Source organism: Nomascus leucogenys, chromosome 12, assembly GCF_006542625.1.
Source record: "Nomascus leucogenys isolate Asia chromosome 12, Asia_NLE_v1, whole genome shotgun sequence".
Taxonomy (NCBI): Eukaryota; Metazoa; Chordata; class Mammalia; order Primates; family Hylobatidae; genus Nomascus; species Nomascus leucogenys.
Genome location: NC_044392.1, coordinates 90,293,099 through 90,317,533, shown reverse-complemented (window position 1 = coordinate 90,317,533; position 24,435 = coordinate 90,293,099). Strand labels below are relative to the sequence as shown.

The 24,435-nt window shown below is 36.7% G+C and overlaps 1 protein-coding gene across 1 annotated transcript in view; it reads right to left on the bottom strand.

Annotated features, from left to right (window-relative positions):
* TTLL7 (tubulin tyrosine ligase like 7) overlaps positions 1-24,435 on the bottom strand; it is a 136,525-nt gene that overhangs the window by 44,659 nt on the left and 67,431 nt on the right. The window contains exons 9-14 of the mRNA XM_003260247.4: positions 23,342-23,500; positions 17,931-18,025; positions 9,726-9,873; positions 9,566-9,639; positions 8,179-8,314; positions 6,107-6,193 (exon numbers count right to left, since the gene is read on the bottom strand). Of these exons, the coding sequence (XP_003260295.2) occupies positions 6,107-6,193; positions 8,179-8,314; positions 9,566-9,639; positions 9,726-9,873; positions 17,931-18,025; positions 23,342-23,500 (699 nt within the window). The remainder of the gene's footprint in view (positions 1-6,106; positions 6,194-8,178; positions 8,315-9,565; positions 9,640-9,725; positions 9,874-17,930; positions 18,026-23,341; positions 23,501-24,435) is intronic.

Sequence of the window (24,435 nt, the reverse complement as noted above, 5' to 3'; positions counted from 1 at the left end):
GCCTACAGTGCTATGCATTGATTGTTGTTTCTGCAAAATATTCTTTCTTAGATGATATCGTCATGATGAAGAGTATGTTGTTCCTACATGATTGGAATAGAGGGCCAGAGTATCTATAAACAAAGAATAACAAAATAAAGGGAAAATATTTGAGATAAAAATATAAAAATAAGAAATATAATCAGCATTTTTCATTCCATAAGAAAGATTACTCATCAAGACTCAGAGATCTACCTTTGTCATATCATTAACGTTCAGAGTTACTCAATAAATGTGTATGCATGTGCACGCGCAAGTGCATCCATGTGTGTATGTGTGGTGTGTGTGTGTGTCTGTGTTTGTGTATGTGAGGGGGTGGAAGGAGAAAGAGAGACAAAAAGGATAAAGAGAATAAGAATACTAAAACTTTGCCTGTGAGCCTATCCATTCAGACAATGTGCAGCAAGAAGTTAGGTATCCCTTACATGACTAACTGGCTATGGATATTTATAAAAATAAAATTTTTAGTTAACTGTCCACTTTCCAAACTGCTCAAGAAGAACTGATGTCTTTTCTCAGAGTATTCCTAACTCTGGCGCGTAGCTTCTGGCCATAATAGAGTGACATAACTTTTCATTGCCCATGCTACATTTTAAAAATTAATAATATAATATGAAGTTCAGTATGGGTAAATTTTCATGGGGGAAGGATAAATTCCTCTAATAGAGAATGGAAAATCTGTAAAGATTGAAAATGCCATGCTGTTACGTGTTACCATCCCTATTAGAATTACTTGTTTCTAGTCCTCTCAATCAATGTGTTTCCAATGATGCCAACTGAAGGAATGGAAGGAAAGGGATGTGGGACAGCTTCACATCAGAAAGAATGTGCATAACCAAGAACAAGACAGTTTTATAACTCAGTCATTCTAAGAGACTATTTATTACACACACCATATGCCTCCTATTCCTGATGGGAGAGGTTCCTTCAGTTGTATACTAGTTGCTTGTTTTCTGTTAAATCAAACAAAAATGTTTTGATGTTAGCATACACTATAATGAAATCCTTGGATAGCATGGGGATTTCACTGAAAGAAGGTATACCCTCTAGTGTAACAGTGTAGAATAAAAATAAAGACAGAAATAGCATTTCATGAAGTGCCTGGAATACAGAGTGAGCCAAAAAGCATGATCTTCTTAAATTTACAGTCTTTGCAAAGGATGAAAAATAACCAAAGCAGGAAAGTAGTTTAATTCACTAAGGTACCAACTTGTGTTTAAAAGCATGTGCTCCTTCTGATGGTCTAATATTTACTAAGTACTGACAATGTTCAAAGAGATATGCATAAAAACATTTACCAGTAACACAATCATCAAACATTTTGACAATCTTGGGGAATATGAATTCTAGAGGAAGGTTGTTTCCTCAGAAGTTTAGCATACCCAGAAGAAACAGTGGCACAATCAGGCTTGCTAGTAGTGCCTTCCTTCATGTAGCAAACAGCTTTAAGTGTTCTTAAAGAGCTTGACTACATAATGAGTTATTCGACCCTATAAAGAATCACAAGGGGAAACGTACAGCTGAGCCTTTGTGTCTTATATGCACTTGGGACTTTTTGACCAATACACTGTTCAAGCAATAATTAACTAGCAGTCACAGCAACATAAACTCTAAATAGTGTCTTAACTACAAAATGGAATTTGTAAACTGGCATTGAATTATGGCACAACCATACTACTTATTTTTTATGTCCAATTTTATTATGAAGTAGGCTATATATAAAAAATGTATAAATACATGAAGAATAAACACCCACATGCCTATCACCCAGCTTAATAAAAAGAACATTGCTAATATTTTACTGCAATTCCTTTTGTACCAACCTAATACTTTATGTGATATTTATTATTTATGTAGCTAATGTTTCTTAGATTCTCAAATTAGTGAAAAGTTACTATTTCTCCTACTACAAGTACCAGTTTTATTTAACTTTGATTATCTCCAATTATTCTTCTACCAGTAAAGACACTGGAAATCAACGTTTGGTGTGTGATACCATCCCTCTAAAAAGGAACGGCTGTTTTGAAGTTTGGCTTACTTTGAACCCTTGGTAAACAACATAAAATTAAAAGTTAAAAAGTTTCTTCTAATTCAGACTGATTATGCAGACTTCAACAACTTTGAAATATAGCTGGCTTTAACAACTACAGGAAATATCTAGTTCATTTCATTTCAACAAATACATTGTTAGTTTCCACTACTTGCCTAGAATGAAAGGGATTGAACAAATCAGACAAAGTGAATTCTTCTTCCTCCCAAGAGGTTATAGTTTTGTTTGGATGACAAGCCTTATATAAATGAAACCCAGGAAAATATAAGACAATATAAAGCTGTCTCAAGGCTTCTGCATTTGCCATTCTGCCAGAAACACTGTGCCTCCAGGATATCTCCTGTCTGGTTTGCTGAATAGCAATAATTAATATACAAAGCTTAGAAACTTCCCAGTGTTTCCCAAAGTGATGCCATGACTCATGCAAGTATTCACTTTTACAGATACTCTAAAATATATTTCTTCCAAAGGAAGTATCAATGACATATTCTACAATGCCTCAATATAGAGCACATAATTCGGAACAGTCTCTGACATCCAAGATCTCCACCAGATAAGTATCTTATCTGTTAACCAGGCTCACCTGTATCATTTCACTATCCAAGAACCTTCCACTTGAGTCATACCAAACTTTTCATGTTTCTACAACATCCTATAGAGTATCATAACTCCATATCTTTGCCTTTAATGTTCTGTCTACCTTAAATGTTCAATGTTCTTCCACCTCTTTTTTTTTTTTTTTTTTTTTTTTGTGAGACAGAGTCTTGCTCTGTCGCCAGGCCAGAGTGCAGTGGCGTGATCTTGGCTCATTGCAACCTCCGCCTCCCAGGTTCAAGTGATTCTCCTGCTTCAGCCTCCTGAGTAGCTGGGACTACAAGCACACGCCACCATGCCCAGCTAATTTTTGTATTTTTAGTAGAGATGAGGTTTCACCATGTTGGCCAGGATTGTCTCAATCTCTTGACCTCGTGATCCGCCTGCCTTGGCCTCCCAAAGTGCTGGGATTAGAGGCGTGAGCCACCGTGCCCTACCTCTTCCACCTCTCTTAATGCTTAGAGCACTACTCATTTTTCAAGATCCAGTTCTAATAGCACTACCTTTCTCAAGCCATCGACATGCTACCAATCCCTTTCTTCTCTATGCTGCTGTAGCACTTTACACTCCCTTTATTATACTACTTGCCACATTACTCCCTGGTTTTTTATTTACCTGTCTGCTCTTCTACTAGCCAATGAGGTTCTTATGGATATATTTAACAAATTGAACTAATGGATTTTGAGAACCTACTGTGTGTCACACACTGGCTAGGTTCTAAGGATGCAAAGATGAAAATCTACTTGCTACCCTCAGGAACTTGCAACCTCATACTGAGGCAAACATGCAAATAATTACCTATCACAACTGCTCTATAAAAGTGTTATTTATGGAACAGCAGGAGAAAGAAAGAAGGGAAGGTCTAAGCCTAACTGGGGAAATGAGGGAAGGTTTCACACAAGCAACAGTGATTCCGCTGAAATAAGAAGGAGCCTCAAACAACAAGCCAATGACTTTTTTTTTTAGTAGGAAGACATTTCAGAAGCATGGAAAAGCATGAACATGTGACAGAACAAAGCTGGAGGCATCACACTACCTAACTTCAAACTATACTACAAGGCTACAGTAACCAAAACAGCATGGTACTGTTACTAAAACAGAGATACAGACCAATGGAACAGAACAGAGCCCTCAGAAATAATGCCACATACCTGTAACTATCTGATCTTTGACAAACCTGACAAAAACAAGAAATGGGGAAAGGATTCCCTATTTAATAAATGGTGCTGGGAAAACTGGCTAGCCATATGTAGAAAGCTGAAACTGGATCCCTTCCTTACACCTGGTACTAAAATTAATTCAAGATGGATTAAAGATTTAAATGTTAGAACTAAAACCATAAAAACCCTAGAAGAAAACCTAGGCAATACCATTCAGGACATAGGCATGGACAAGGACTTCATGTCTAAAACACAAAAGCAATGGCAACAAGAGCCAAAGTTGACAAATGGGATCTAATTAAACTAAAGAACTTCTGCGCAGCAAAAGAAACTACCATCAGAGTGAACAGGCAACCTAGAGAATGGGAGAAAATTTTTGCAATCTACTCATCTGACAAAGGGCTAATATCCAGAATCTACAATGAACTCAAACAAATTTACAAGAAAAAAAAAACAACTCCATCAACAAGTGGGCGAAGGACATGAACAGACACTTCTCAAAAGAAGACATTTATGCAGCCAAAAAACACATGAAAAAATGCTCATCATCACTGGCCATCAGAGAAATGCAAATCAAAACCACAGTGAGATACCATCTCACACCAGTTAAAATGGCCATCATTAAAAAGTCAGGAAATAACAGGTGCTGGAGAGGATGTGGAGAAATAGGAACACTTTTACACTGTTGGTGGGACTGTAAACTAGTTCAACCATTGTGGAAGTCAGTGTGGCGATTCCTCAGGGATCTAGAGCTAGAAATACCATTTGACCCAGCCATCCCATTACTGGGTATATCCCCAAAGGATTATAAATCATGCTGCTATAAAGACACATGCACACGTATGTTTATTGCAGCACTATTCACAATATCAAAGACTTGGAACCAACCCAAACATCCAACAATGATAGACTAGATTAAGAAAATATGGCACATATACACCATGGAATACTATGCAGCCATAAAAAATGATGAGTTCATGTCCTTTGTAGGGACATGGATGAAGCTGGAAACCATCATTCTCAGCAAACTATCGCAAGGACAAAAAACCAAACACCACACGTTCTCACTCATAGGTGGGAATTGAACAATGAGAACACATGGACACAGGAAGGGGAAGATCACACACTGGGGCCTGTTGTGGGGTCGGGGGAGAGGGGAGGGGGGAGGGATAGCATCAGGAGAAATACCTAATGGTAAATGATGAGTTAATGGGTGCGGCACACCAACATGGCACATGTATACATATGTAACAAACCTGCACGTTGTGCACATGTACCCTAGAACTTAATTTAAAAAAAAAGAAAATACAATAGAAGACAAAGTGTCTAAGGACAAAGAAATAGCATAGTAATTCTGAAATATAAATGGAAAACAATGAAAAAAAAATCCAAGATTTTTCTAATTCAACTCTTTCCTACTCTACTAGCAAGAACTTTGACATATATCAGAACAGCACTGGATGCAGTGGCTCATGCCTATAATCCCAACACTTTGGTAGGCCAAGGCAGGAGGATCGCCTGAAACCAGGGGTTCAAGACCAGCCTTGGCAACACAGCGAGACACCATCTCTTTAAAAAAAAAAAAAAAGAAGAAGAAGAATTTTTTTTTTAATTAGCCAGGCATGGTGGCATGTGCCTGTAATCCCAGCTACTCAGGAGGCTGAGGAAGGAGGATCACTTGAGCTCAGGAGTGTGAGGCTACAGTGAGGTATGAACATACCACTGGACTTTAACCTGGATGAGAGTGAGACCCTGTATCAAAAAAAAAAAAAAAAAAAAAAGGAGAACATGTAGATGTCATCTACATGACAGCTTTCTACTTATTTCTAGGAATTACACCTATTTTAACTAAAACAAAATCAGTGTTGCTAGGTCAGCAAAAGATGGGGCTTCTAATTAGGGTCTCTAGATTTCATGATTTGCCTTATTTATATTGTTACCCATTTATTTGATAATTATCTGTCTAGAGGTATGAGGCAAACTTAATACTTAGTTTAGAATAAGAGTACTAGCTCGGGGTCCCTTTTGGCCCTGATGGTCTTTTCACTGACATCAGGAAAATAACCAAAATGACAAATGAAACTAATAAAACAAAAAAAAACTCCTGAGTGTAAGGTATCATCATCTTCCAAACTCTACCTGCACTGGGCACACAGTCCCTGTGGTTCCTTTTTTAAAGCAGCACCAGTCTTTCTTATAGTGAGAAGTATCAAGGGCTAGTAGCATCTACTTGGTAAGTAAGGAAGGTAGAGATATACTGCACCTTTGGTCCTCGAGTCTTGGTAGTTTTTCCCATCAACTTTTCATCATCAATTTCACATTGCTCCAGAAGATCCAAAATATCTTCCTCCTTCAAAAAATATTCTAATTAAAATTACAACCACTAATGGACTCTAGAATTTTTCCAAGTTAATTCGTCTCCACAAAATAATGCAGAGCAAGGATTCCTGAAATTATTTAGTGAAGATTGCTCAGAACAAAGGAGAAATATTAAAGGGTCACGGCAAATTCTCTTGAAACTTTCACTAAAATCTGGCATTATAATTAATACATAGCCAAAATCTATTCTGTATTAATTATCCTAAACAAATATATCTTTATAGTACAGTATAGTATTAAAATCTTAGAGTATAATACTTCAATACATTAGACCATTGGACACTAAAATTTCTGGAAAGTTCATGCTGTTTTCCAGATTTTAAGTTTATGAATCATTTCTATACAGATTAGTGCAAAATGGTATTAAACCTCCAGAGAGAAAACTGATAATTGGACTACCAGTTTCACTTAGAAACATTCTAATGTGAGTATTTGCACTGGGCACTATTTAATGAAACTCAAAATTTTAATGATTGCATAAAAGTATTTTTAGAACTTTATAAAGGTTTTCATTCTATAGTCATCAAAGGTAGCAAAAAGCCACAAGTGCCCTAACACCTTTCCTGTGTTCTTCTAGGGTCATATTCTGAATCAAAAGGAAATTTTATAAAAGCATACACCCCAGTGGATATTAGGCAAGTCAGAACAATACGAGTATAATAGCTACACTGAAAGAGGTATAATCAACTGTATCATTGAGTTATTTAAGAAAGGATTCTAGAAAAGGTTTTTGAAGAAACTAGAAATCTCACTGTGCAGTAGAAATGTATAAAGTAAGTTACTCTTTGTCTCAATCTAAGGAAATTTAGCTATTGAAATCCCAAAATACTCTTATTATACATTTTTTATTAAATAATAATCTTACAATGAATTCCATGGATAGCAGTACAACATAGCCAAAAAGAAACTCAAGGAGTTCTGCTTCTGTTTAGGAGAAATATAACAGATAATACTTTCATCATAACAGCCAGAAAAGGCCAGATAAACTAAACAATCATTTTCTAAAACATCAGAAAGCTGTAGGTAAAAAGTAATGTAAAGAAACTAAATTCCAAAGAGGAACAAGCTCTTCCTAGGTGAGCAGAGATGAGTGGCCATTTTCTTCTTTGGGGTCATCTGTCATGTCTGGACATATGTAGGCAGAGATCAGGTCTAAAATAGAGAGCTCCTACTAGGATAAAAAGAATCTTCTTGAAATGCTCCCTTTTAGACTCCTGAGCTACTATATTGAGAGGTCTGACTACCTTGCTGAGAGACTCTGTAGGGAGGAAGAGATACTAGCCAGCTCCCAGATGTTCCAGCTATCTTATCTGACACAGCAGACATGTGAGTGAAGCTACCCTGGATTTCTAGCCCCAGTCGGGCATTCAGATATATGCTACTCTATGATTCACCCCAGGAAAGACAAGCAGAAGAACCACTCAACTGTGCCCAGCCACGATTGCAGAGTAATGAGCAAATAAATGAAGTGGTTTGTTACGCTGTAATAGAAAACTGATAGACCTGTTACTAAGGTGTACAGATTAGAATGTGTGTGTGTGTGTGTTTCATTTACTTCCTCTCATATGCCAGATCTACGTAGCATCAAGAAAAAGTACTATATAATGTTTGTTATAATCCAAAAAATAAGAATGCTACAAACCACTAGGTTAATTCCATGGGTTTCTTTATCCAGTTACATATACACATCTATGTAAGAAGACATGTTATTATAATATATTGATATTACAACATAATATCACAATTCTCTACTCCATAATTTGTCTTGGTAGATATCTTATTTATGAAGTAAGTTGGTTCATCATGAAATGTTACCAACTGTTAAAATAAAAAGCTTGAGGAAAGCGTATCTTAAAAGTAAAATGTTTTTATATGTCGGACCAACGTGTCTTGTCTGTAAAGACATATTGTTTAGCTTTATTCCTTTTTCTCTATATAAAACTTTCATTCTCTTACCTTCATCCTTTTCAAAGGATTATTCAACTCTCGCTGGAATGAAGCTGCTCTTCCTGAAAGGAAGGTCTGAAAGGCAACAGCTAACAAATTTTCATACTTTTCAAGTAGTGCTTTATCTTCAGGAGGATAAATTCGTCTACAACAAAATCAGATAAACCAATTTTTTAAAAAGAAGCTGTCGTAGCTCAATAGTTAATATCAACTCCATAGATAATCCTTCACTACCTATTCTATACTAGTCACATTGCCAGGTATAAGCATTTCTATACTGATTAGTGCAAAATAATATTAAATATTAAACCTCCAGACAGAAAACTGATAACTGGCCTAATAAATTCACTTAGTAACTTTCTAATGTGAGTATTTGCTGACTGGACACTAATTGATGAAATTCTTTCAAAACTTTAATGATTGCACAAGAGTATTTTTAGAACTTCATGAAGATTTTCAGTCTATTCATTAATAGTGGCACAAATCCACAAATAAAGTTTATCTAGAGAATTAGCATTAAACAATGCAGTTCCAGAAGGTACAGTAAAAGGGTTTAGTTGGGGGGAAATGGTTGAGGAAGAATGGTGATTGGGCAAATTGGATAAATATTGAACTTTATAGGAGAGTGTTCAGGTAATAAGGGATACTGCAGGAGTTTTTTACTTAGTATGGTTACTGAAGTATACAAAAATGTAGACAGTGGTTCTGAGGATCTCTTTTGTAGTGATGGAATTTGCCTCTCTAGTAGAGAGAAGTGGGTAGAAGTAGAGTGGGAGGAATGTGTTCTCATCACTACTGTTGTTGGTGTTAAGGCCATGAAAGAACACCTTACCATGAGTGCAAGAATGCCCTCACACATTCCTTTATCCTGCTCAGGCAATGTCAAAAGTTGGAAAGTGGGCAATCTTTCCAAGAACACAATGAGCTGGGTGGGGTAGGGGGGTTTGAATCTGTCAAGGGTGATATTGTGGAAGGGTTCCAGTTTAACATAGCCCACATCCCTCTCCACTGTCTCATACTTAACTCCTTCAAACATTTTCATTATTTGCCTAGTTCCTGAAAAAGTACAGTAACCACCATGGATTGGCAGGAAGAATACCAATAGACCTGAACTCTGATTTTTTTTAAAAGACCACATTATAACTAAATATAGTCACAGGATAACAGCGGGTTAAAAAGACCTCCTACAACCACCCAGAGGCTGGCTAGCAGGAGCGCTGTCAAGGCTGAACCATCTCCTTGCTGACTACCTTTCTTTCTGAAAGACAGTAAGCAAAAAGCACTTGCTTGGAATGAAAGAAAAATGCTTAAAATAAGCACACAAGATTAAAACATGAAGAATCATTGCTTTGATACTTCATTTTTTCAATCTATACAAAAATAGCAGCACAGTTACCTATAATTCCCCATATGTCGATTTTCATGTTCTTCTCGTGAGATCTGCTTTCGTACTTGAGCGAGTCTCTCTTTCTGGAAATGAGAAAAATTTTACAAATAAAATCTGACAAGTGAATTATGCAATTTAAATTGTGGGTACTTTCTTAAAACTTTCATACCAGCTCTTCTTTCCGCCTCTCCAACTGGTGTCTCTGCTGTTCCCAGTCTGAGGAGCCTGGTAAGAGCCTTTTAATTGAATTTTGACCATAGAGCCTTCTTTGAGCCTCAGCTTTTTGTTTGGCCAAGTTTCTCCTTTTGTCACTGGTCCTAAAATATAAAACATAAGACCATATTCTAGAACTCGAACAAGTTCTGATCTTATCCCTGTGAGGAGAATTTGCAGAACAGGAGACATAGTGAAGCTCAGAATCAATGTTTATTAAACTTATATATTCACTTACATTATATTCATCTAACCATACCTCAAATATGGCACTCTGGCAATAGATATGGTAAACAGAAATTCTGAAGATACAGAGACAAAATGGAAACAGTGCATGTTTTAGAGGATCAGAGAGACCTAGTTTCACATTTTGCCCCAACAATTTACCACTATACAATCTTGGGCTGGTCAATTAACTGCCTAGTTTGGATATAGTTTCCCCGTCTAAAATGTCAGCAATACTGTTTCCTCCTTGAGTTCTTATAAGATTAATTTGTGGTAACATTAATAGGTACTTAATATGTAATGGTTCTCTTCTCCTTCTTCAACCCAATTCCATTTATACTGACCACTCTTTAATACATTTTCATTTCTGACCGAAATCTCAGCCTAACAATCATCATTTATTTAAAAACATCTGCATAATCCTTCTCGTTTTTTACTCAATTATGAAAATTTACTTATAACTCTCTGATTTTTAAGGAAAAGTCCTGTTTTGGGATTATTTTCCTCTAAACCACTTTCTCTCTCTTCCCTGCCACGTAGCTGGTGAGATAACACAAGCCCGAGCATTTTTCTCTCCAGCCCCTCCAACTTAAAACTCTACCATACCATCATTGAAAGACCTAGCAGGAACAGGGTGTACTCCAGGAAAAAAGGAAAAGCAAGGCCGATTCTGCCCTCACCTTTAGGGCAAACAAACAAACAAACAAAAACAGAAAACAAAAACAAAACAGAAAGTTCTATCCTTAAGCTTACATTTCCATGCTTCTATTGTCATTAGGCTGGTAGGGCCCAAATAAGAGTGTAAACCAAAGGAAAGGAGACAAGAAGGCCATCTGGCTAGCTTCCAGTGCAGAGGTAAAAGAAGTGCTTACGTTTACATATTGCCTCATTTAATTCATCATGAGATTGCATTAAGAATATGAGTCCAAGGCCCTAAACAATAAAGAGTGTTCTTTTGCCTCAAGTATGTACCATCACAACTTGACATGTTAGGAAACTGATCCATTCTCTTTCATGACAACATTCAGGCTTGAGTGGCAAGAGGTCAACAGGTGGTCAGGTAAAAGGAATAATTTGAGAAAATAAATAAACACATCCAGAAAACTGCAAGTCATTCAGGATTACTGGAGCTCTGGGTGAATGCAAGAAACTCAGCTTCTCACATGGGCTTGAATACTAGGTTATTGAGCCTCAAATTTAACTTTACACAATGAAGGAGGACATAATTTTTTTTTTTTTGAGACGGAGTCTCGCTCTGTTGCCCAGGCTGGAGTGCAGTGGCGCGATCTTGACTCACTGCAAGCTCTGCCCCCCAGGGATCACGCCATTCTCCTGCCTCAGCCTCCCGAGTAGCTGGGACTACAGGCGCCCACCACCTTGCCCAGCTAATTTTTTGTATTTTTAGTAGAGACGGGGTTTCACCGTGTTAGCCAGGATGGTCTCGATCTCCTGACCTCATGATCCGCCTGCCTCGGCCTCCCAAAGTGCTGGGATTACAGGCGTGAGCCACCACGCCCGGCCGACATAAATTTTTTAAAAGAGGGCATAATTATATTTGCATATGTTAAAGATTACGCTCTTGGTAGTATATACAGTGGCTTAGAAGTAGATGAGAAAAGAAGCAGGAAGTTAAGATGAGATGCTATTTCATTAACAAATATAAAGTATGAGGGCTTGGAACAGGGGGAGCAACAAAGGGATTAGAGAAAAAGGGTAAGTTTAGAGTAATATTTTGGAGGAAGAATGGATATGCTCTGGTGACTAATTCAATATGAAGAATAAGAAAGAGAGATGAACTTGTGATGACACCAAGACTTCTGATTTTAGTGAGTCCACTGGCATTTTCAATGATGAATACAAATTTGGCTCTGAGTTTCCCTAATTAAGGGTAAAGGAAATGCCATGGTTTAGGTAACTCTTTAAATTTTGATTTTTTTTCATTTTATTATATCTAGAGCAATCATTTTATCATTCTATCATATATCAATGAATATATTATCATATATCCATTTAAAATGGATAAAATTTGTCCGTTTTATCTAGCATGATCATTTCTATATAGCATTCAGTTTAAAAGAAAAAGAAGACAGGAAAAGGAAATAGAAATGAAAGGAGGAATAGAGAGGAACAAAGACTAAACAATCCACAAGAGAAAAAAATAGAGGAAGCAAAAAAAAGGAATGAAAAATTAAGAAGAAGTGAAAAGAAAGAAAGATGATATGATGAGTATTCTATGAAAGAAATAAACATAGATCTATATGAATATCTACAGCAAACAAAACACTCATAGACAAGGATACTTATACACAGTTTGAACACACACAAAGAAGAATAACAAAAATAAGCACACAGAAGTTCCTTCAGACACATTAAGAAACAAAGAAAATCCAACTACCCTGAGACATTTTTTTGTATAAAGGAACGTTCCCACTTTCTGGCCTTTAGGAATATTGTCATTCTAAAAACTATTTGCATTTCTATGAATATTCACAGGCATAAATCAGCACTAATGACTCTCAGTACTTACATCACAGGCCAGAATAAAAATCTAACCAAAGCCCAAAAAGATCACCATTCATTTAGCATTTTAATTAGCATTTTCCATTCAACTATATCCATATACTGACCTAAGCAATTTAGTTTACCACTTTCTTGAGTCTTTTCCACTACTTATTACCCTATAATTCCATCCAAGGGATTTCTCTGATCACTTGCTTCACGTGCTGTATACTCCAGGAATGTAGAACCACTAGAAGTTCTATGAGCTTGTTTTGCTTTGTCTCACTTCATCTTTCTACAAGTAGTTGAATGGAATGCCCTCCCCATACCATTGTCTTCCAACTCAAATTTTATTTAGTACTCACTATTTGTTAATTCCAGATATGGCCCTGGGGATACAAAGAGAACCTGACAGGGCCATTACCCTCAAGGAGCTGACCAAATAAAGGAAGTGGGAGCAATGGCATATAAACAAAAACACAGAGTATGATGAGTACTATTTGAAATGTGGGGGGAAGTATGATGATAGCACAAAGGAATAAGTAAACCATTTTGCCTCAGCAAAGGCTTCAAATAGAATGTCAGGCTTGAGCTAGGTTTTATGAATGTGCCGACAAAATATGTGGTATTCATATACATACAATAGAATGTTATTCGGCCTTAAAAAGGAGGAAATTCTGACACATGATGCAACATTGAAGAACTTGAAAACATTATCCCAGTTACTTTAAGCCAGTAACAAAGGGACAAATACATATGATTCCACTCTTATGAGATACCGAGAGTAGGACACTCAAATTCATAGAGACACAAAATACAGTGATGGTTTCCAGGGACTGGGGAGAGGGAGGAATGCGGAATTAGTGTTTAATGGGTACACAGTTTCACTTTTGCAGGATTAGAAGAGTTCCGAAGATGGATGGTGGTGTTAGTTGCACAACAATGTGAAGTACTTGATGTCACTGAATTATACACCTAAAAATGGTTAAAATGGTAAATACTATGTTAAGTGTATTTTACCACAATTTAAAAAAATCAGTTGGCCTTCACCAAAAAGACAAAGGTGAACAAATATTAAATGAGAACAAGTGCAAAGCTACAGAAATTTGAAACTGTACCACAAAAGAGTTCTTAGAAAAGTCATTTCCAAGGCAAAGGAAAAAGAACAAGAAACAATCAGGTTGGAAAGAGATGTTAAGGGCCAGCTCAAAAAGTGCCTTGTATATAATATAAATATCAAAAAGTGCCTTGTATATAATATAAATATCAAAAAGTGCCTTGTACATAATTCTAAGGAGTTTAAACTTTATCTGACAATGTGGAAACAATCTGATCAGAGTGTCAGAGCTTATAAATCTCTCTTCTGATACTGGCATCCCTCAGGGTTCTGTCCCTGCCCTTCTTCTCAAAACACAGTCCGACTGTGTGATCTCGTCCATTAGGTTCAAGGGCAATCTATACATGAATATCAATCAAATAGATATCTCTGTCTCCTGGGGCCCTGTATATCAAATTTTCCAGTTAACATTGTCTCAAAGCATCCCAAAATTAGCATGTTTGAAACTGAATCATCTTTTTCTTTCTATCTTCCCCCATTACTTTTCTAAGCCTCTTTCTCACCTATAATCTTCATCCCAATGAATGGCACATCATCAGACAAGTCATCCAACCCAGAAGCCTAGGAATCATAGGAGGCACTGAACTCCCAGTACCTATTGCAGTGGTAGTGGACTCGAAATAAATGGTTGTTGAATGATTTGCAGAACAACAGAATGGAAGATGCAAAATGGGATGGAGGTTAGTGCTGGAAGCAGGAAGGAAGCCAATAAAATAGCCCAGGAGAAAGATAAGAAGTTTTCAACCTTGGAGAGGAGATGGAGAAATAAAGTGATAGTCAGAAATTTGACAGGATTCAGTAGATTCATAATAAAGTTAAGTATAACTCCCAGCTTTCTAGCCTGGACTTTCAGCTGAATCGTTTTGCCATTAACTTTAGCAAAGCAAAATGGATAATTACATTGTATTGTACTTATCTATGAGCATATATATCTCCCTTTTAACAACTGAGCTACTTAAGGTGGGGAAATTTTATTCATTTTTGTATCTCTAGCTTCTAGCAAATCATAGGCTCTTTAAAAATGTCCAGTAGGCCGGGCACGGTGGCTTACACCTGTAATCTCAGCACTTTGGGAGGCCAAGGCAGGTGGATCACCTGAGATCAGGAGTTCAACACCAGCCTGCTCAACATGGCGAAACCCCGTCTCTACTAAAAATACAAAAATTAGCCGGGAGTGCTGGCAGGCGCCTGTAATCCCAGCTACTCAGGAGGCTGAGACAGGAGAATCGCTTGAACCTGGGAGGTGGAGGTTACAGTGAACCAAGAGTGCGCCATTGCACTCCAGGCTTTTTTGGGACTCTCTCAAAAAAAAAAAAATCCAGTAAATATACATGAGTGATTAGGTTTAACCTTTGTGGGTTGGAGGTATTTGATATTGTTAGCAGAGAAAAAAAATAATAAACCCAAGAGGAAGATGATTGAAGGAGAAAATAATTCAACTTTGGCAATATTGAATTTAAGTGTTAACAGAACACTATCCATTCATTCATTTATTTATTTATTTACTTACTCACTCACTCACTCACTACATGTTTATCGAGTATCTATTGGACCAGGGCATCCAGGGTACATGGTCAGCAGAGAGCTGCAAATGCTGGACTAGAGCTCCAGAGTGGGGCAAATCTAGTGAGAGGTACTCCAATCTATATTGCTACATACATGTTACACTCAAAAATGATGCCACAAAAGGGAGTAAGACTGACACAGGAGAAAAGAGGGCTGAGGCAAGAATACAGTGAGAAAACAACGGGTAGGGAGCAGAAAGTAAGAGAAATCATAAGAGAAGACTAAGGAATGCTCAAAGTTAAGTAAACTCAGAGACCAGTGTCAGAGAAGGCCAGTGAGGCTAAATGTTCAATAGTAGGGTAGCATTAAATGCTCATGCTGCAAGCCTGTAGCCCATGAATTAGTCGTAAATAAGGGACAGATAGGCAATTTAACTTAATTTAATTTAATCTAATTAACAAGTATTTCAGACCCAAGGGCTCATGGGATTGTGAATGTCTTTTCTAGGTTCTATTTTAATGATTGTAATAGAATACTTATGGAGGAAAAAGATTCTTCTTATTAACCCAGTAACACCATCACAGAATGACTGGATTTTCCTTTTATTAGAGAAAAAAGAACTTTTACTTGTTCTACATATAACCCTTTTCATGTTTTCTTGTCTCTGAGGACCCCAAGCCTAATGTTTTAAAAAATTATTTGAATCTGTACTCAAATTGCATTCTGTCATCCAAGTAAAAAAAAAAGGATCAATTCTAATGCCCTCCATGTGAAATTCTGTTTTCACAGCAGTTGTGACGGAATATCCTGAACAATTTATATTCTTCCGAATTTCCTTGAGACTAAAAGCCTATGTTTACAAAATGAACCTGAAGGTCATACTATAAGCAAAGCACTGTACTAAGCACTGTGAAGCATGTAAAAGTATGTACTCTTCAACTTCAAGGAGCTTAAATCTAATTGAAAAGAAAAACCAGCTGTGCCCAGGTAAAACACCACAGAGGATAAGAGAGTAAACAAAGTGATAAGCCATATACTATGCAGACAAAAATTCCTTCTAGAGGTCCAAGAAAGGAAAGATTCATTTTGGTCAAAAGGAAGACTTCATAATAAAAGATGGGATTTGAGTCACAGGCAATAAGGAAAGGCATTCAGAGTAGAGAACAGAATAAATAATCAGTGAGAATGGGCAAGCTATGTGAGAAAAATAATGAGGCAATCAGCCTAACTAAAACAGTTTGGGTTGGAGAGAAACAGGAAATAAGATAGAACAGCTAAGGTTAAGTTATATTAGAAGCTTAGGCTTCTGTTGGTAAACAGAACTCTATTTAGGTTCTTGAGCAGAAAGATAACACAATGAAAGGAAGATCATTCCCAATAGTTTGATTAAAATTAATGTAAGTAGGGGATTTCTGGATTCACAGAACAATTCGTTCTGTCCAAAATTAAAGCACTCCATATGAAAATTAATTCTATTTAATAAATAGACAATAATTTTCCTAGTGTTCTTAGTTCCTGCTTAAGTTACTGTGATGTTCCCAGTGAAACTCAAGTCTAACACATGCACCCATGGAGCTCTCCACCCAGCTGGAGGAAGAAGGCACTTCTGAAACATAAGCCTCATTAGCATATGCTCCAAACGTTAAGAACTGTGCTAAATTCTCTGTGGAACAACACTAAGATAAAGAAAATGAATTTCTACTTTCCCTTAGTTTTAGGTCTAGAAATTTTTGACTGCTTAAACTATACATACCTCACTTTTAAAAACACCAAAAACACCCACAGATAATGTCCTGAATTGATACCATAAATGGCAAAGTCAAAAGACATGCACACACAACAAAAAAACTAAACACAAGGCTTATTTAAATAATAATAGTAAACTTTCATGCAAAAAACATGTATAGGCATATTGTTTGGAAACATCTTAAATTTTAAAATTGCTTGGAAGCATACCATAACTCTGCCAGAACTCTTGAATGATAAATAAATTGAAATCATAAAATCACTGAGCTTAAATCACCTCAGAGGCCCTTTAATCCAATACTCTAAGCTCTGTTGGAACACTTCTAATAACACGTAACTCACTATTTCAGGAAGTGTTTCAGTCAAACATCTAAAAAATTCATTTTGTAATGAGCCAAAAGCTTTTCCCACATAACAGCATTTCACATATTTGAATCCCACGATCATGTACACTGCAACCAGCCCTACATCCCTACTAGCCAAGTCTTTTCTCAAATTTTACTTGCCTCTCCAAATGGAAAAGTTAACTCTCACTGAACAAATGCCTCTCTTTTTTATTTACATAGGGAGCATGATGTAATGGGAAGACCTCTGGAGAGAAAGTTAGAAAATCCATGTTTGAGATTTTTTTTTAATTTCTTGAATGAACTCTTTGTGCTTTAGTTTCTTCTTATAAGATGAGGAAGATAATCTAGAGGGTCTCTTAAAGTACTTACCAATTTAATCTTGTACTCTATATTAAATAATTATACCTACATTGAAATTTAACCTGATTTACTGCAGGTACAGACTGTTGCCTGGGAAGCAGGGAAAGCAGTATACAGGAGTAGGGGGGAAAGATTTTTTTTTTAACTATATGAGTTTAAAGAATAGATGGAATCAAGAAATGAAAAATACAAAATGGATGGAACCAAGAAATGAAAAATACAAAATGGATGGAATCAAAAAATGAAAATTACAAAATATAAAAATAAAAAATACTATTCTGAAAAGCCAATTTTATGTACAAATGATTATGTCAAATGTGGAGATAAATGTCCAAAAGATAAAGAAAATATTTTACCTTACCTTATGTTTAGTAGCTTCAATGCATTTAGCAGCACTCCCCTTTTTACATCATAGTCTATTTTCTGATCAGTTCCAAAGCTTGGGGCTCGGTTAATCTGAAATTTACAAAGAAGACAATATTGGAAGGTGAATAAGTATTCAATACATACTTGTTAATCCAATGTGGGATCTCTAGCCAGTAGAACAACTCTACAATAAACCTCAAAGCTTTACATGGTAGACGGCCCAGTTGTTATTGCCACATCTCCATTCCGCATCACCCTAGGTCAACAAATTGCAAGGCATTGACTATTAGCACCATCTCCTTCCCACGGCTGCCTTAGTTCAGGAGCTTTACTGTCAGTATAAGCTGGCCTCTCCCTCCATTCCACTCTCTCCATTACCCCATGCAATTTAGGTTTTTTAAGTTTAGGAAAGTTAAAAGTGATTTAGCCTAACAAAAAGGAAATAGTGATATTCATGTTACCAACACAGTAATAATTATATCAACACAGTAATAATTATATACATCTATATATTTAAAATATGGAAACTATCAGTGCTCCCTTTTCACTGCCTCAGATCTTCAGGAATTCATTAAGATGAAAAATAAAAGAGCTGGAGTGTTTGTTTTTGTCTTTGTTGAGTCTTGTTACTATTGTCATTGTTATAAAAATATAACTGGAATAGCTGATGTTTAAGAACATTTCTTAATCAGTTAAATCAGTTGGTTAGAACACTGCTGAGTTCAACACAACAGCTTAGCTTCTTGACCACCAACTAATCCCTTAGGCTATCTCAAATATATGTATGTATGCTACTAGTCACAGTTATACACACCTGTCACCACAAGAGACAAAACAATTGAAAGCATGCATTCCACAACTTGCACCTGAAGAAATATCACATTATAATCAAGAAATTACCCAGGAATCCAACATCTTTAATTAGAAATGTGTCACAGGTTCACCTCAGAAAAATAAGTAAAAAGAAGGAAAACAAATAACAAAAGATTACCTGTAATCCCACTACTTAACAGTTAAGTGTCGTGTTAACCGTTTGGTAGATAGTATTCCAGATATTGTCTATGTATACATATTTAAAATATTCATTTTACCTTCCAAATGCATGTCTATACTAACCATACTTTATTTTACATTCCAAGCTTTTCTCTTAATAATGTATCATGAAAATCTTTCATCATGCCATCATTTTGATGGACGCATGGTACTCCTTTTAGAGAGATACGCCATGTTGTATTTTGATTCCTTTGTTGATTTCTGATTTAGAAGGTGATGGACACATTCCTTTATTTGTGATACAGTCTCAAGGAGAAGGAAATAGCTTGAAAACAGCAATAACACCCATTTATTATAGGTCAATTTGAGAAAGGGAGTTTATTAATCTATTACGAAAGCTCTAAGCATTTCCTTTTACAAGTGCAAAGAAAATGTAAAGTAATATATATATATATATTTTTTTTTTATTATACTTTAGGGTTTTAGGGTACATGTGCACAATGTGCAGGTTTGTTACATATGTATCCATGTGCCATGTTGATTTCCTGCACCCATTAACTCGTCATTTAGCATTAGGTGTATCTCCTAATGCTGTCCCTCCCCCCTCCCCCCACCCCACAACAGTCCCCGGAGTGTGATGTTCCCCTTCCTGTGTCCATGAGTTCTCATTGTTCAATTCCCACCTATGAGTGAGAACATGCGGTGTTTGGTTTTTTGTCCTTGCGATAGTTTACTGAGAATGATGTTTTCCAGTTTCATCCATGTCCCTACAAAGGACACGAACTCATCATTTTTTATGGCTGCATAGTATTCCATGGTGTATATGTGCCACATTTTCTTAATCCAGTCTATCGTTGTTGGACATTTGGGTTGGTTCCAACTCTTTGCTATTGTGAATAGTGCCGCAATAAACATACGTGTGCATGTGTCTTTATAGCAGCATGATTTATAGTCCTTTGGGTATATACCCAGTAATGGGATGGCTGGGTCAAATGGTATTTCTAGTTCGAGATCCCTGAGGAATCGCCACACTGACTTCCACAATGGTTGAACTAGTTTACAGTCCCACCAACAGTGTAAAAGTGTTCCTATTTCTCCACATCCTCTCCAGCACCTGTTGTTTCCTGATTTTTTAATGATGGCCATTCTAACTGGTGTGAGATGGTATCTCACTGTGGTTTTGATTTGCATTTCTCTGATGGCCAGTGATGATGAGCATTTCTTCATGTGTTTTCTGGCTGCATAAATGTCTTCTTTTGAGAAGTGTCTGTTCATGTCCTCTGCCCACTTTTTGATGGGGTTGTTTGTTTTTTTCTTGTAAATTTGTTTGAGTTCATTATAGATTCTGGATATTAGCCCTTTGTCAGATGAGTAGGTTGCAAAAATTTTATGGGAGAAAAGTTTCAACCATACTAATTCAAATTTCTGGAGTTTATAATACAATTAATGACAGCGTTGCCACTATATGTGACAGGGTTATAAAATAAACCAGACATTAAAGAACTGATGAGTCAGTGGTACATTGGAATGTTATCTGTCTTTATAGAATTCCTCAGAGTTTCCATTCCAAATTTCAGTGTGGAACTGTGCCAGGCATATCCCTCCTCCAGGATGGTACTGAAGCCATCTCAGATCTCAATCTCTCTCTCTCTCCTTACCTATTTCAAATTTTTCTCTCTACTATAAGATAAATTGGTCTGTGAAGAGGTATACCCACACAAGATAAACTATTAATAATACGTGGAAAGGCAGGAAACCTTTTTCAATTTAGGTTTTCATTCAGGGTTGTTCTTGTTTTTTTTTTTTTACGTTTTATGAGAAAGGTAAAGAAAAAAATAAAAGAAAAACCAGGGATGGCTGACAGAAGAAACTAAAAATTAGTGTTCCATCCAGCCAAAATTCTCCTTTATAATGAGATGATTTATTTGGTTCTCATTTCCTACCCCAATTCTAAAACAGACAAAACATAGATGTTAAAGTCTCAAAATTCAACAGCTTGTAAATGCATTAAAAAATGAAAATTATTATAAAATATATTAAATTAGTAAACACTATTTTCAACTGTCCTAAAAAGTTTTATCAAAACAAACAATCACTTTTTCCACAAATTAAAGTATCCATAATAGCTTCTGTGCTCCTAAGTTAGTGCTGTTCCCTCTGCGTCACAGCCTTTCCCCACCCCTGCTTTATCTCTCTCAGCCCCCAGCCCCTACCCCACCCTTCTGTAGCCCTACAAACTTTGCTCAGGTGTTTCTTCTGCAAAGATTTTTTTTAACTCTCCAATACACACAGGTACACAGAGATATTAATCATGCTATTGTTTTTGTCATTTCCCTTTTACCTACTAGTATTTATAACTATTACCATAAAATGCACATCTGAATAATGGCTACACCAGCGCAAGTATTCTGTCTTCTTGTATCCCCACCACCTAACACAATGACTATAACTTACTAGGTTCCTGTTTAAGAGTACTTAAACTATTGATGGTATCTTCATACTCCACCCAATTTCCATGTTTTTCCTAAAAAATTTTTTCTACTTATGAAAATTTGTGCAATTCTGCCACTAGCAATCAGTCCCTGAAATTATTCTGGCTAACTAAAAGTTATCACATACCCAAAAGCACCTTCTACCTCATTCCACTTGATGGCGCCAAAAGGCTTTTAACAATGTATATTAGACCCACTAAAATATCAGCAGGGAGCAAAACACAAGGCAAGATTAAAAATTCTTTTAACTGTTTTAATATAACAAATGTTCATTATCCACAGCTCTTGGTTATTGTGGAGTGTTTTATTGGTTCTGATTGATCTAGAAACAATGAAGGAAAGAGTAAAGACTGAAGAAACATTCATGCAAACAATGGTTATTTTGAATATTTTAAAATCCAGAATTCAACCATTCAGTCAATTCTGACTTAGCAAGCTAATGGAAAGCTCTAGTGAAGGAAATGTTTTTTCTAAAAAGGTAACTAAGATATCTATAAAGTCATTATTTCCTACTATCCTCCTTATGCATGTGCCTTCACTTTTTCCCCACTCCATCAATGACAAAAGAAAAGTAACAGGGGCAGAAGACAATATAGCTAAGAACAGGAAAGGACTGCTGCAGAAAAAGGAAGAAATCTAAAGAAAACTTCAGGCCTTAGCAAGATGAATGGTCCATAGTGCATAGTCAAGTGTTTTCATATCCAAGGAACGGAGGAAGCAAAGGATAAGTAAAACTCCTCACATTTATCTTATCTCTAAGACCCAGGCTGGAGCAAACTCTGAACATCCAACAGAGAGAACTGCATTTCCTTGGAGACACAATACATGTTATTATTTAAAGTAGATGTGACCACACACAGGCACACACACACACACACACACACAAGCACACACACAAAATCTTTGGCCCTCAAATTAGAGAAGTGTCATTTCTTTGAAATGTATTTTAGTATCTTCATCTCACCTACCACTCATTCAATTTGCTTATGCAAACCTTGATATTATACACACAACTTCTAACTTATAAATCACTAACAAAAAGAGAGATACTTGATTTAAAATGAAAGGTAGTGGTTGACTACATCTTCTATAGCAATATGTTCCTGATTAAGTTTCCAAAACATGGTATTTAAGCAGCCACGAGAAGGTGTGTAAACCCAGATCAAGGAGCTTAAAGGGAACTGCTGGATGGGATCTTCCAGACCACGTGACTTCTAAGGTTTCTTCTGGGTAATATAAATATAACTAGCAGGAAAAAATATAAAAATTGTCAACAGAGATAATTTTTACTTTCTCCTCTTTACTATTCTGTATGTGTTACATGACCTTTTATCATCAAAGAAAAATAATGGTAACTCTCACCCTACCAGGGACTGGCAGCAAACCTGAAGGCATACAGTTGACAGTCTCCCTGAGGGAAGCCCCAGGTATATAACACGGCCTTAAAGGAGAAATTTACCACCTGGGGTATCGGATACTGAATACTGATTAGTGAACCAATTGGAGCCTCTCGGAGAGTTTGAAGGGGAGACACACTGAAGGCAAGATCCTGAAGCCCAGGCACCCACAGAGAGGAGAGACGCTATCCAGAACTCACAACATGGTAGAAGGGAGGAGGCTGAGAAAATAGTAGAGCAAGTAAAGCAACAAATCAGTAAAAGCACCTCCATACTTCAATCCCAAATACCTGGCCTAGAAATTCACTTGATGCTAATTTGGGAAAAGTAATATCAAACACTGTGATTCATTCTTAGAACTGTTCTAGTCCCTGAATTTTTATCCTCTTCTTCCCACTTATTCCATTCAGGCTTCATTCTGGACAGTTAATGAGACAACTGTGTTAAGTACACATTTTTAAAGCATTTATTTTAATACATAAGGACAGTAATAACTCTTCTTTTTTTCTTAAAGAATGCCTTACCTCCAGAAGCCATGGCTTTAGTTTTCTATCCAACAATATATCAAATCCCAGGACTTCAAAGCAGACACTTTCGCTTCCTGGAGGTTGACCAGGTCTACACATTCGATACGCATGCAGGACATGAGGTTCTGCTACAATCAGGGTCTTTACCACCAATTCCTATAAGATTGTGATAAAAGAGGTGAAAATGCCTTTGTGTCTCATTTCATATGTGCAAATATAACCGCGGCCCACAAACTGGCAGCCTGGCCAAGTTTACAAAGCTCTGTGGCATCTAGCCCCTGCCACTGCTCTGACTTCATTCTTCACTCTTACCCCTGCCCACTGCACTCCTCACACTTGCTTTGGGTTCCTCAAGTAAGTGACACTTCTTCTTATCTTAAGTCCTTTGCATTAGCTGTTCCCTCTTGTGAAATACTCTTTCCCCTATATTCCCAAGTCTGGCTCTTAGACATTCAGAGAGGCCTTCCTAACCCTCAAGTTAAAAGCAACCACCCTTCATTTCTTACTGTACCACTACACACAGCATATAACCAGTTGATATTTTTCTTTTTACATTACAGCAGGGTCCTTCTCTGACTTATTTATAACACCATTCCCAGTGCCTACAATAGTAGCTGGCATTTAGTAGATATCCAAGTAAATCCAAGTAACTTGTTTGTAAACAAGTAAAACAAAGCTGATAAATATGGTTTCTATATGTTAAAAACAAGTAAGGTAGGAGCATACGCTAGCCCCATCCAGAAAAGATGAGGGTGATAGGAAGGAAAAATTCCAAGGAGAGTAAATTATTTCACAAACACCAGTATAGAAACTCCACTTAGATAAAGGCTGAAAGTGCTGGAAGACAAAATCTATGAGAGTTGAGTTTCTTTATTCAGTGATGATTTTGTAGTGTGTAAGTTTTATCTGAGAAGAGCGTTATCAATTAAAAGATTGGCTCTCAATATTTTCTGAGAGAAAACACATAATACTACTAGGGTGAGTTATTAACCCTAATTTTTAAAAAGTTGTTTTACTGAAGTTTCAGAATAAGCTGTAGGAGAAAAGCTGTCTCATTTATTTTTGCTCAGAAGACACTGTCATTTTAACTG